This window comes from Syngnathoides biaculeatus, chromosome 4, assembly GCF_019802595.1.
Source record: "Syngnathoides biaculeatus isolate LvHL_M chromosome 4, ASM1980259v1, whole genome shotgun sequence".
Taxonomy (NCBI): domain Eukaryota; kingdom Metazoa; phylum Chordata; class Actinopteri; order Syngnathiformes; family Syngnathidae; genus Syngnathoides; species Syngnathoides biaculeatus.
In genome coordinates, this window is record NC_084643.1 from 12,270,753 (window position 1) to 12,285,353 (window position 14,601).

The following is a 14,601-nucleotide window of genomic DNA, read 5'->3' on the forward strand; positions in this document are numbered from 1 at the left end:
GTCTGCATTTTCTCCGTGGCTACGTGGGTTTTCTCCAGGCTATCCGGTTTCCTCCCACAACCCAAAAACATGCAACATTAACTAGAGATTTTAAATTGCCCCTAGGTGTGATTGAAAGTCAGGCTGTTTGTCTCTATGTGCCCTGCGATTGGCTGGCAACCAGTTCAGGATGTCCCGCCTCCTGCCCGATGACAGCCGGGACATTCTCCACCACTCCTGCGAACCTAGTGGGGATCAGTGGCTAAGAAAATGGATCGATGGATGGATAAATAAAACTTTTAGTCATTTTGGTTTGAGAATAATTGTTCGCTGTAGAAACTATGGATTTATGTTCTCAGCAACCTACTTGAATTCATGTGACATTGGAAGATGAATGCAAAAGTCAAAGTTCCAAACCAAAATAGGTTAATATGATTTTGGCATTTTGCAGGACTTTCAACCTAGAAGGAACATGAGAGACATGTTGGGGAGATGAAAATGTATACTATGAAGACACATTCAATGATGAAGTTTATTTCAGATGAAGACAAGACAATGGAAATGTCCTCAGATTTCCGAAACTCCTGGCTCAACTCCCCCCTTAAAAAAGTAAAGAAGACTACTATGGATTATGGTCAGTGCATTTTTGTATTTCATGCATTATTCGCTATCATATTCTTCAATCATTATATCCTCCTCCTCGATACTAGTTGTTTGGCACTGTGTTTGACTGGGTGGGAGACACTCAGATCCTTCCTGTACATCCTCTATGTCTTCCTCACTATCACTTTTGAGCTGGACTTCTTGGTCAGTCAGGGCCTCCAGTTTTAACCTGCACACATACACACAAGAGACTTGATTGGGGGAAAAAAAAAAAAAAAAAAACTACAGGGTACACCAACGGACAAACTGTTTGATATAAAACCCCCAATTCTAATGGGGTAGGAATGTGTTATAAAATGTAAACCTCAATACAGTAAACTATTGGGGAGGAGTTGTCCATATATTTGATTATTCATTAAACTTAAGCACTTATTTTAAGCCATAAGTATCTGTGCCATCAGAGTTTTAATCAATTACTAACTTTTACTTTTTACAACTAACAATTACTTTTTATTTTTGAAAATTCAACAAATTCAGCAACAGGTTCAAAATTGAATTCAACATTCAGCTACAAATTAAACAGTTAGTGTATATTTTAATATTAAACAGAGTACATTGTCACGTTCAACTTCATCCATTCTCAACTGACTTTGGGAAAAAAGTGGACGACACCCTGAACTGGTTGCCAGTCAGTCGCAGGTCTCATACAGACATACAGAACCATTCACACTCACACCATCATAGAGTGGGGACTGAATCCACGCTGCCCGCACCAAAGTCAGGCAAGTGTACGAGAGCACCATTGACCTGGTTCACCGTTACCCAGTGTACTTTCTTCCAAAATCGTCACTTCCGACATGCGTTCCATTCAGAAAGACCCTTTTCATTATGTGTTAGAATACTACAGGACATGTAAGAGGGCAGCAGAACAGCAGTGAGGTGTGCTGTTGGTGTGTCAGAAGAATTTAAGGTGGAGGTGGGACTGAATCAGGGATCTGCGCTGAGCCCCTTCCTGTTTGCGGTAGTAATGGATAGGCTGACAGATGAGGTTAGACTGGAATCCCCTTGGACTATGATGTTCGCAGATGATATTGTGATCTGCAGTGAAAGCAGGGAGCAGGCGGAGGAACAATTAGAAAGATGATGGCATGCACTGGAAAGGAGAGGAAGGAAGATTAGCTGAAGTAAAACAGTATATGTGCATGAATGTGAGGAGCGGCGGAGGAGGAGTGAAGATCCAGGGAGAAGAGATAGCGAGGGTGGATGACTTCAAATACTTGGGGTCAACAATACAATACAGAGATATGCACACTCGTGCTAAAGAAGTGAAGAAACAGGTCCAAGCGGGGTGGAACAGTTGGCGGAAGGTGTCCGGTGTTCGAAGTGACAAATGAGTCTCCGCTAGGATGAAGGGCAAAGTTTATAAAACAGTGGTGAGGCTGGCCATGGAGAAACGGTGGGACTGAAAAAACAACCGGAAGCAGAACTTTAGGTAGCAGAAATGAAGCTGCTGAGGTTCTCGCTTTGAGTGAACAGGTTGGATAGGATTAGAAAAGAGCTCATTAGAGGGATAGCCAAAGTTGGATGTTTTGGAGACAAGGTTCAAGAAAGCAGACTTAGATGGTGTGGACATGTTCAGAGGCAAGAGCGTCAGTATATTGATAGAAGGGTGCTGAGCTGCCAGGCAAAAGAGCGAGAGGAAGACCAAAGAAAAGGTTGATGAATGTTGTGAGGGAGGACATGAGGACAGTGGGTGTTAGAGAGGAGGATGCACGAGATAGGCTTGGATGGAAAAAAAACACACTGTGGCGACCCCTAACGGGACAAGTCGAAAGGAAAAGAAGTATTCATGACCTTGGGCTTCATGTACAAAGATTTGCGTGGATTTTTTCTTAAAACATCGCGTATGCACAAATCCAGAAAACATCTTTTGCAAGAAAATACATGCATGAATATGTGCATATGTATGAATCCAAGTACATTTCCTTATTACATCCTAATCAACGTGAAAATGAGAGCACGCTGGAGTAGCTAAAATAACAGATAAAAAAGGACAAAACAAGTCGCACTGGAGTGTAAGTCAAAACCCTAACCCTAATGTAATTGATAAAACCCAAAACTAAGAGACATTTAATCTTGAAAAACTTAAAAAAAATTGAATATAGAAGGTCAATTTACCGATTTTATCGAACTACGTTCCTACTCTCAACTATGGGCATGAGCTGTGGGTCGTGACCGAAAGAACAAGATCCCGGATACAAGCGGCCGAAATGAGTTTCTCCCTTAGAGATAGGGTGAGAAACTCGGTCATCCGGGAGGGGCTCAGTGTCGAGCCGCTGTTCCTCCGCATTGAGAGGAGCCAGATAAGGTGTGTGGGGCATCTGATCTGGATGCCTCCCGGATACCTCCCTGTTGAGCTGTTCTAGGCATGTCCCACCGGAAAGAGACCCCGAGGTCGAGCCAGGACACCATGGTGAGACTATGTCTCTCGGCTGGCTTGGGAACACCTTGGAATCCCTCTAGAAGAGCTCGAAGAAGCGGCTGGCGAAAGGGAAGTCTGGGTATCCCTACTGAAGGTACTTCCCCCACGACCCGACCCGGAAAAGCGAGAATGATGGATGGATGGATGGATAAAGAACAGGCTGAATAGGTGTTCGGTATTGCTAACGTTAGATGACGCATAAACAATGAACTGAGAACATGCCTGGTATGTTAATGTCACATAACAGTTATTCAGATAACTATAGCATAAAGAAAATGCTAACAAGCTGACCAAACCATTAGTGTATCTCCAAGTCAACAAATCCAATGAAATCCTAAACCTTGGTGTCACTTCTAAACAACTCCACCAGCTCCAGAGGTAGACGACACGCCGCTTTCTGTTCTATGTCACTTTCATCAGACTCATCAGTTGCAATTACAACGAGCCTCTTCCAGCCTTTCTGAATCCCCACAGGTTGGTTTTGGTTGTCACTGAAGCCCATACTTTGTTGAGCAATCCACAATGTCTTCCTGAAAAGTGGCATGGCGCATTCACCCTGTTGCAGCAAATGACTGGAGTATTTTGGTTAAGGCTCCAGGGATGGAAGCAGGAATGGAGTTGAAAACATTGAATTAATTTTTGGACTGTAGCATGATGTGCCCTCACATGATGACCATCGCAAGCAGAGCTTTTTGTGCTCTAAAGAAGCCATTCAGATGCTTAGGGTAGCTGCACAGTTTACTACTTGCAGCTTGTCATCTGCACAAAATGATTTTGTCTTCATTGCCATTTTTGTTCAGTCCTTCTCAGTGTTCTTTATAAGTTACCGCTAATGTTGAACTTGGGAATTTTCAGAGGGACAGAAGTAGCAGGTAATGATGCACAGGCCAAGAGCGCCCTTTGCAGTTGTCACTGTGAAAATAATGAATGAGTGGCTTAGAAAATGGATGGATGGTTATAAGAATGTGTTCATAATTTCACATATAATTTGTATTGTATGTGCTATTAATTTTTTTTTCTCCCAAACGCCATGGATGGCACAGAAGATAACATGCTGTGGGAGCAAGATGGGATCACTGTTCATGATGCAATGCAGGAGGCACCGGAAATGGACCGTGTTATTGATGATGAGCTCCACAACGATGTAGCAAAGGTAGATACTATGGATCTTTTTCAGATTGGAGATGAGTCAGATGATTGTTTTGAAGGCTTGGCCAAGGATGTGTAATATAGTGGAGAAACTAATGTTTTATGCACAAATATAAAAAGATAGATAGAGATAGAGCGATGATGAGGTCACCCCCACCTAGTCCATCACTGTCAGTGCAAATCAGAAGTCTTGGATGTTGTGGGAGCTCGACAGACTACTGAAGGTCAGTAAGGCGGATTTTACTGTAGATCTGGAGATGAGGAGAGCCTGAGGACAGCCAGGGCCAATTTGTCCCGTGGCATCAATCAGAATCAGAATCAGCTTTATTGGCCAAGTGTGTAAAAACAAAGGAATTTTTCTCCGGCAGTCGGTGCTGCCCTGGTACGACATTCCAAACAAAGAACAACAAAGCAACAAGAACAAAGAACAAGACGCTTCTGTTGATAGGAAATATTCCTTATAAGAGTCGCGCAAGATGTAAAATCTTCTTCATTTCGAACAGGTAAGAGATAAGTGTGTCAACGTCCCATATTGTGTAAAGCTTGTACAGAGTCCGTTTACCCGTGAGGGGTTGCCATGACAAGTACCAGTCAATGGCAATTCTGCAAAGGGAGCAGTTTAAAGTGACGAATTGTGCGATAGTCTACAAAATATATTACTAATACTGATTGGACCAACAGGATGTGAGTGAGTGTACTGACCTGGAACAAGGCAGAAAAATAGTTTGTTCGCTGATCAGGAATTTAATGACTTAATTGCCAGAGGGAAATGTTAGAACTAGGAGCACCTGTTGTCTGTTGAAGAAATGATGACCACACATGTATACTCAACAATCTTCCACATGCACGCACACACACACACACACACACACACACACACACACACACACACACACACACACACACACACATATGAAGGGGAGAAGTTTTGCCAGCTGAACATTGTTAGGGCATCCCTGTGAGTGATTGCCTGAAGGAGTAAAGCTAATGGCAGGTAACAATGCACTGAGGGAGAGAAGCTAATGGCTAATGCCAGAGAACACACCAAGCCAGTGAAGTGACAGTACAAAGGACAGGAGTTAGTCGGTCAACACCGTGATGAGCAGGCAACACGGCCTTCCATCCTGAGCACCATTACAATCCAGCCCTGTTCCATCTTGAAAGATGACAGAGCAATGGTGAGAAACCAGTATGTTAGCTGTTGCATGCTAATTTAAACAAGTTCCTCAGTGTCAAATGAAGGAATATTTTCTTCATCAGTTATGTATCTAGATTGACATAGAGAAGAAGGGATCAAAATTTTCCTGGTGAATATAATGTTTTACAGAGTCCAATTTATACATGTTTTTTTTCCTGAGTTAACCACAAATCATTTTCAGTGCATTGACATAAAAGGCCTTTAGTGAAGGATAAATTTTATACGCTTCTTAATACCTCTAGATGAGCTCAATATGTGTAGTTTTTTTTCCACATTGTTCCCATATGGTGTTTGATAAATGGAAGTATTGGAACACTGTCAACCTGAGCAGTAAAATATACAGATTTACTTCAGGATTCTTTTTGCTTGTGATAAGCGAAGATGTGTGTCATAGTTAAAGGAATACTCTCCCAAAAATACACATGTACAATAAACCCTCCAATGTGAAGTAATATTATTATATATATTTTGAAAAAAAACGAGACTAAAGAACATTTTTGAAATCCAAGCAAAATCTGGATTTGTGCCGGCTTTCGCAGCCAAACACGGAAGAAACATCCTTGACCCTGTCCCTGACGTCGCAGGTGCTTAGATGACACGCTGTGGCGACCCCAATGGGACAACCCGAAAGAAAAAGAAGAAGAAGAAGAAGAAGAAGATGTGAGGCTGAGGAGTATGATCCCCCTGTAGTTGGAACACACCCTCCGGTCCCCCTTCTTGAAAAGGGGGACCACCACCCCAGTCTGCCAATCCAAAGGCACTATCCCCGATGTCCATACGATGTTACAGAAGCTTGTCGACCAGGACAGCCCCACAACATCCAGAGCCTTTCGGAACTCTGGGCGCAACTCATCCACCCCTGAGGCCCTGCCAACAAGGAATTTTTTAAATACCTCCATGACCTCAACGCCAGAGATAGAAGATTCCGCCTCAGAGAACCCAGACTCAGTAAGTGTTTTATAATTTATATTTCCTTGACCCGGTGCCCACTTGCACCGATGAGCAGATGCCCTCACCTGCTTCTCATCTCGTTAATTCTCCCTGGAGCTTCACTCTTCCCCCACCGCCGCTCTCATTCATGCACATATATTCTGTTGTACTTCGGCTAATCTTCATTCCTCTCCTTTCCATTGCAAGCCTCCATCTTTTTAATTGTTCCTCCACCTGCTCCCTGCTTTCACTGCAGATAACAATATCATCTGCGAACATCATTGTCCAAGGGGAATCCAGTCTAACCTCATCTGTCAGCCTATCCATTACTACCGCAAACAGGAAGAGGCTCAGGGTGGATTCCTGATCCAGTCCCACCTCCACCTTAAATTCTTCTGACACACCTACAGCACATCTCACCGCTCTTCTGATGTCCTCATCCATGTCCGGTACTATTCTAACATATTCCTCCGCCGCACCGGACTTGCGCATGCAGTACCACATATTTCATATAGTCATATATTTCAACTCTCATGTTCCGGGGGAAGCAGGGGACTTTGAGTATGAGTTGATGGTGTTCCGCGCCTCCAATGCTGAGGCGGTCAACCAGAGCTGTGGATGTAAGGTGGTCGGTGCCTGTCATGGCCGCAACCCTCAAAAACGATGGTGGGAACCAACAGTGACAGAATGCAGGGGAATCCAGTCTAACCTCATATGTCAGCCTATCGATTACTACCACTAACACAAAGAGGCTCAGGGTGGATCCCCTAACACGACGGTAGGAACCAACAGTGACAGAATGCAGCTTTGATTATCGCTGAGGCAAAGACACAAGCGTGTGACGAGTTCAGTGAGAACATGGAGAACCACTTCAAGAACAATGAGGAAATTCTGGTCCACCGTCCGGCATCTCAGGAGGAGGAAGTTGTGAGTCGGTGAGAAAAATACTTTGAAAACCTCCTCAGTTCCACTGACACGCCTTCCCATGAGGAAGTAGAGTCTAGGTTTTCTGAGGTGGGCTCATCTATCTCTGGCGTTGAGATCACTGAGGTGGTTAAAAATCTCCTTGGTGGAAGGACCCTGGGGGTGGATGAGATTTTCCCAGAATTCTTAAAAGCTCTGGATGTTCTGGGGATGTCATGGTTGACAAGCCTCTGTAACATCGCGTGGACATTGGGGACAATGCCTCTGGATTCACAGACCGGGGTGGTGGTCCCCTTTTTTAAGAAGTGTGTGTTCCAACTACAGGGGGAATCACACTCCTCAGCCTCCCTGATAAGGTTCATGGTGTGCTGGGGGGGAGAGTCCGTCAGGAAGTCCAATCTCAGATTCAGGAGGAGCAATGTGGTTTTCGTCCTGGCCGTGGAATGGTGGACCAGCTCTCCACCCTTGGCAGGATCCTTGAGGGTGCATTGGAGTTTGCCCAACAAGTCTACATGTGTTTTGTGGATCCGGAGGAGCATTCGACTGTTTCCCTTGGGCAGTCCTGTGTGGGGTTCTTCGGGGGTATGGTGTAAAGAACCCCCTGTTCGGTCACTGTACGACCAGTGTCAGAGTTTGGTCTGCAACGCCGGCAATAAGTCGGACTCGTTTCCGGTGAGAGTCGGACTCTGCAAAGGCTTCCATTTTTCACCAATTTTGTTCATAACTTTGATGGGCAGGTACAGCCAAGGCATACAGGGTGTCCTGTTTGGTGGCCTTGGCGTTGCATCTCTGCTCAATGCAGATGATGTGGTTCTGCTGGCTTCATCAAGCCGTGATCACCAACCCTCACTGGAGTGGTTCGTAGGCGAGTGTGAAGTGTCTGGGATGAGAATTATCACCTCCAAATCTGAGAACATGGTCCTCAGTCGGAAAAGGGTGGCGTGCCCTCCCGGAGTCGTGGATGAGATGCTGCACAGAGTGGAGTAGTTCAAGTATCTTTGGGTTTTGTTCGTGAGTGAGGAAAGAATGGCGCAGCCGATCGACAGGAAGCATCTGCAGTGATGTCGTAAAGAGGGAGCTAAGTTGAAAGGCAAAGGTCTCAATATCCCAGTTGAGCTACATTCCTACACTCACATATGCTCACGAGCTGTGGGTCATAACCGAAAGTACAAGATCCCTGATAGGGCGAGGTAGCTCGGTTGGATGGATGGAAGGATGGATGGATGGATGGATGGACAGACGGACAGACAGATGGATGGACATGACTGATCATCTGAACCAACTCAATGTGAAAATGCAAGCCATTGGAAATACAATTAAATCTCTACAACAACCAGTTCTTGGATTTGAAAACAAGCTAGAAATTGTGATTGTAGATACTGAAACAGGTAATTTACTGACTGAAAAACATGGAATTTAGATGTGTGTATGGCAAGTGACTCAGTCCACATTTTGATCCACATCAGCAAGCAGGCTTCACATCTAGTCTCCTCCAGTGATTCAAAGGACGCTTTAGGGAATTTCATGTAGGCAACACATTCACATCAATGAATGAAAATTTGTTAAGACTTGCATGAACCCAAGGAGAGCTGGCAAGCAAACAAATGGAAAAACAAAAACTTAATCCAGTAGACCACTTGATTATCAAAGCTTGGAATGTGCTTCCTGTCACATAAACAATACAACGTGTGAGTCTTGCTGTATTGACCATATGCATGACACTCCTCATACCTGAAAAACAAAGGCCAATCTGCGATAAAGTTGAACAGATGGAATCCTAAATGCCTGCATGAACCTGAACCTCAATACATATTAACCACACTCCACAGCCATCAGCAAAACCACGCAGCACCAAAAGTAACATTTATGGTAACAAGTACTTTTTTGGAATAACTTTGTAATAATAATGTTGTTTAAAAGAAATTTGTATTATTCTCGAAAAAATGCTGTTTTTCCTTTCCCATTTGTTGGATGATTTGATTATAAAATGTGTGGGTTTTTTTCTCTCTCTCTCTCTCAAAAAAAAGTTTCTGACCCCTCCTCTACACAATCACACTTTTGGGTCCAATCACCACGCAACAAGTTAAAAAAAAAAAAAAGAACAAAAAAATCACCAATCCACAAGATTGAGCAATGTGTCTGATTAAATGACTTGTTCATTGACTGTCTACTTGTGTACTGTATACTGAGAATCTTCAAGAAGACACCCCACATCCTGGTCACCAACTCTTCCAACGCCTTTCCTGGGGTAGGCACGACCGAGCAACACAAATCAAAACCAGCAGGCATTCCAACAGCTTCTTCCAACTCCTAATTAACTTCTTAATTAACTTAAAATTCAGCCGTAAAATGCTGTCACAGTTTTGTCTCGTTTTGTCACATTATGCTGCACCAATTATTATTACATACATTAGCGTTCAAAATAACAGCAGCCCAATTTGACTAACCAGACTAAACCACATTTTCAGTATAATTTTATTGCTGCATGTCAAACAAGTTGTGAGTAGTTGCAGTAGATTCTCAGAAAACCAACAACACCCAACATACATGATGTACACACTTTTAAGGCTGTGCAATTGGGATATTTTTTAAAGTAGTATGTTAAAAAAATAGTGGGACATTGAATCCGTGTGGGCATCAATTTTGTGAAACAAAGGTGTGAATCAGGTGGCCCTTATTTAAGGAAGAACCCAGCACCTGTTGAACATGCATTTCTCCTTGAAAGCCTAAGGAAAATGGGTCGTTCAACACATTGTTGAGAAGAACACGGTACTTTTATTGAAAGTTTGATTGGAGAGGGTAAAGCTTATAAAGATGTGCAAAAATTATAGGCTGTTCAGCTAAAATCTTTTATGCCGTAAAATGGAGTGTAAAACCAGAGAGTCGTGGCAGAAAACAGAAGTCAAACATCAAAATGGATCCCAGAATAACAAGATTGGCAAAGGATAAGACAATGATCAGCTCCAGGATGATCAAAGACAGTCTGGAGTTACCTGGAAGTACTGTGACAGTGAGAAGAATTCTGTGTGAAGTTAATCTATTTACAAGAATCCCCCAAAGAGTCCCTCTCTTAGAAAAAAGGCATGCGCAGAAGAGGCTACAATTTGCCAAAGACTGGCTGAAAGAGAAGTCGGGAAAAATTTAGTGAACTGATGAGAGTAAAATTGTTCTTTCTGCATCCAGGGGCCGCAGACAGTTTGTGAGACAACCCACAACTCTGAATTAAAGCCACAGTACACAGTGAAGATAGTGAAGCATGGTGATGCGAGCATCAGAATATGGGCATGTTTCTCCTACAATGGTGTTGAGCCTATTTATTGCATACTAGGCACCATGGATTGTTTTGCACATGTCGAAATACTTGAAGAGGTTATGTTGCCGTATAATAAAGAGGACATGCTCTTAAAATGGGGGTTTCACCGAGACAATGACCACAAACACACAAAAACATGCAAAGCATGCAATAGTTAGTCATGCAGTTGCCAGCCCAATCCGCAAACCTTAATCCAATTGAAAACTTGTGGGGTGACATCAAAATTGGTGTTTCTGAAGCAAAACGAAGGAATGTAAATGAATTTTGTAATGTCGTCAAGGAATCTTGGTGTCACATGTTGGTTGACTCCATTACATACAGATGTGAAGCAGTTATACAAAACTGTGGTCATAGAACTATATATTAGTGTAGTATTGATTGGTAAATCTGAGAAACAAAAAGTTTGTACAAAACAGTTTTGAGTTTGTGGTCAATGGCAAACTGCTATTTTTTTTTCTTCTAAACATACCCTTTTCCCACTTCCACAGTCTTAAGATTTTAGATATCGTGCATGCTGGGTGTTGTTGGTTTTCTGAGAATCTACTGAACCTACTGATACATTGTTTGACATGTAGCAATAAAAAATATAATGAAAATGTGGATTAATCTGGTTGGTTACGTTGGACTGCAGCAGAAAAATGGTGAGGTGTGCCGTAGGTGTGACAGAAGAATTTAAGGTGGAGGTGGGACTGCATCAGGGATCAGCTCTGAGCCCCTTCCTGTGTGCAAATTTATTAGTAAATCGCATTTCATGCATGAGGTAACTCAATGTGCTTCATATCATTAAAGGCATTTGAAAACAAAGAGATAAAACATTTAAAACAGCATAAAAGCAATAAAAATGACAAAATATTAAAAAAAAGACAAAACCGCATACAGTGCAAGTAATATGATCAAAAAGTGGATATATTCTAAAAAGCATGAGAAAAAAAGAAGTTTTCAACCTGGATTTAAAAACATTAACACTTAGGGCTGACCTCACCTCTGTTGGTAACTTATTCCATTTCTGTCCAGCATAATAGGTAATTGCAAAAGCAGCCCAATGGGGGCACAAACCAGTGCAATCTGTAGGCCAGTCCCAAGCCCGGATAAATGCAGAGGGTTCCGTCAGGAAGGGCATCCGGCGTAAAAACTGTGCCAAACAAATATGAGCGTTCATCTAAAAAAATCCCATACCGGATCGGTCCTGGCCCGCGTTAACAACGCCCGCCCCCGGCACTGCTAACCTGCAGGGCGTCGGTGGAAATTCAGCTACTGTGGGTCGAAGACAAAGAAGAGGAGGAAACCGGATCCATTGTCAGAAGAAAAAGAGGAATGCACAGAGCCTACAACTGAGTGTAGGGACTTTGAATGTTGGGACTATGACAGGAAAAGCTCAGGAGTTGGTTGACATGATGATTAGGAGAAAGGTTGATATTCTGTGCATCCAAGAGAGCAGGTGTAAAGGTAGTAAGGCTAGAAGTTTAGGAGCAGGGTTTAAATTATTCTACCATGGAGTAGATGGGAAGAGAAATGGAGTAGGGATTATTTTAAAGGAAGAGCTGGCGAAGAATGTCTTGGAGGTGAAAAGAGTATCAGATCGAGTGATGAGACTAAAATTTGAAATTGAGGGTGTTATGTATAATGTGGTTAGCGGCTATGCCCCACAAGTAGGATGTGACCTAGAGTTGAAAGAGAAATTCTGGAAGGAACTAGATGAAGTAGTTCTGAGCATCCCAGACAGCGAGAGAGTTGTGATTGGTGCAGATTGTAATGGACATATTGGAAAAGGAAACAATGGCTATGAAGAAGTGATGGGTAAGTACGGCATCCAGGAAAGGAACTTTGAGGGACAGATAGTGGTGGACTTTGCAAAAAGGAAGGAGATGGCTGTAGTGAACACTTATTTCCAGAAGAGGGAAGAACAACCTACAAGAGCGGAGGTAGAAGCACACAGGTGGATTATATTTTGTGCAGACGATGTAATCTGAAGGAGGTTACTGACTGTAAAGTAGTGGTAGGGGAGAGTGTAGCTCGACATCATAGGATAATAGTATGTAGGATGACTCTGGTGGTGGGTAGGAAGATTAAGAAGACAAAGGTAGAGCAGAAAACCATGTGGTGGAAGCTGAGAAAGGAAGAATGTTGTGCGGCCTTTCGGAAAGAGGTGAGACAGGCTCTCGATGGGCAGCAGATGCTCCCGGAAGACTGGACAACGACAGCCAAGGTAATCAGAGAGACAGGCAGGAGAGTACTTGGTGTGTCTTTTGGTAGGAAAGGGGATAAGGAGACTTGGTGGTGGAACCCCAATATACAGGGAGTCATACAAGGAAAGAGATTTGCGAAGAAGAACTGGGATACTGAGAGGACTGAGGAGAGGCGAAAGGAGTACATCGAGATGCGACGTAGGGCAAAAGTAGAGGTGGCAAAGGCTAAACAAGAGGCATATGAAGACATGTACACCAGGTTGGACACGAAAGAAGGAGAAAAGGATCTCTACAGGTTGGCCAGACAGAGGGATAGAGATGGGAGATGGGAAGGATGTGCAGCACATAAGGGTGATTAAGGATAGAGATGGAAATGTGTTGACTGGTGCCAGTAGTGTGCTAAATAGATGGAAAGAATACTTTGAGAAATTGATGAATGAAGAAAATGAGAGAGAAGGGAGAGTTGAAGAGGCAAGTGTAAAGGACCAGGAAGTGGCAATGATTACTAAGGGGGAAGTCAGAAAGGCACTGCAAAGGATGAAAAATGGAAAGGCAGTTGGTCCTGATGACAGAGGTATGGAAGCAAATTGGAGAGATGGCTGTGGAGTTTTTGACCAACTTATTCAACAGAATACTAGCGGGCGAAAAGATGCCTGAAGAATGGAGGAAAAGTGTTCTAGTTCCCATTTTTAAGAACAAAGGGGATGTTCAGAGCTGTGGGAACAATAGAGGAATAAAGTTGATGAGCCACACAATGAAGTTATGGGAAAGAGTAGTGGAGGCTAGACTCATGACAGAAGTAAGTATCTGTGAGCAACAGTATGGTTTCATGCCTAGAAAGAGTACCACAGATGCATTATTTGCCTTGAGGATGCTAGTGGAAAAGTACAGAGAAGGTCAGAAGGAGCTACATTGTGTCTTTGTGGATATAGAGAAAGCCTATGACGGAGTACCAAGAGAGGAACTGTGGTACTGCATGCGGAAGTCTGGTGTGGCAGAGAAGTATGTTAAAATAGTACAGGACATGTATGATGGCAGCAGAACAATGGTGAGGTGTGCCTTAGGTGTGACAGAGGAATTTAAGGTGGAGGTGGGACTGCATCAGGGATCAGCTTTGAGCACCTCCTGTTTGCAGTGGTAATGGATCGGCTGACAGACGAGGTTAGACTGGAATCCCCTTGGACCATGATGTTCGCAGATGATATTGTGATATGCAGTGAAAGCAGGGAGCATGCAGATTAACAATTAGAAAGATGGAGATGGACTGGAAAGGAGAGGAATGAAGATTAGCCGAAGTCAAACAGAATATATGTGCGTGAATGAGTAAAATGGACGGGGAAGAGTGAGGCTACAGGGAGAAGAGATAGCGAGGGTGGACGACTTAAAATATTTAGGGTCAACAATCCAAAGCAATGGTGAGTGTGGTAAGGAAGTGAAGAAACGGGTCCAAGCAGGTTGGAACAGTTGGCAAAAGGTGTCTGGTGTGTTATGTGACAGAAGAGTCTCTGCTAGGATGAAGGGCAAAGTTTACAAAACAGTGGTGAGGCTGGCTATGATGTACAGATTAGAGACGGTGGCAATGAAGAAACAACAGGAAGCAGAACTGGAGGTAGCAGAAATGAAGATGTTGAGGTTCTCCCTCGGAGTGAGCAGGTTGGATAGGATTAGAAATGAGCTCATTAGAGGGACAGCCAAAGTTGGATGTTTTGCTGACAAGGTTCGAGAAAGCAGACTTCGATGGTTTGGACATGTTCAGAGGCGAAAGAGTGAGTATATTGGTGGTAGGGTGCTGAGGATGGAGCTGCCAGGCAAAAGGGTGAGAGGAAGACCAAAGAGA

The 14,601-nt window shown here is 43.4% G+C and overlaps 1 protein-coding gene across 6 annotated transcripts in view; it reads right to left on the reverse strand.

Annotated features, from left to right (window-relative positions):
- Positions 1 to 493: 493 nt before the first annotated feature.
- Positions 494 to 14,601, reverse strand: part of rad17 (RAD17 checkpoint clamp loader component) — a 72,512-nt gene continuing 58,404 nt past the window's right edge. For 4 of the 6 annotated variants that reach the window (XM_061816108.1, XM_061816106.1, XM_061816104.1 and 1 more), the window contains one exon: positions 494 to 811. In XM_061816108.1, coding sequence (XP_061672092.1) covers positions 640 to 811 — 172 coding nt within the window. In that variant the 3' untranslated portion in view covers positions 494 to 639. The remainder of the gene's footprint in view (positions 812 to 14,601) is intronic. The other 2 variants (XM_061816107.1, XM_061816110.1) reach the window with 2 other exon arrangements.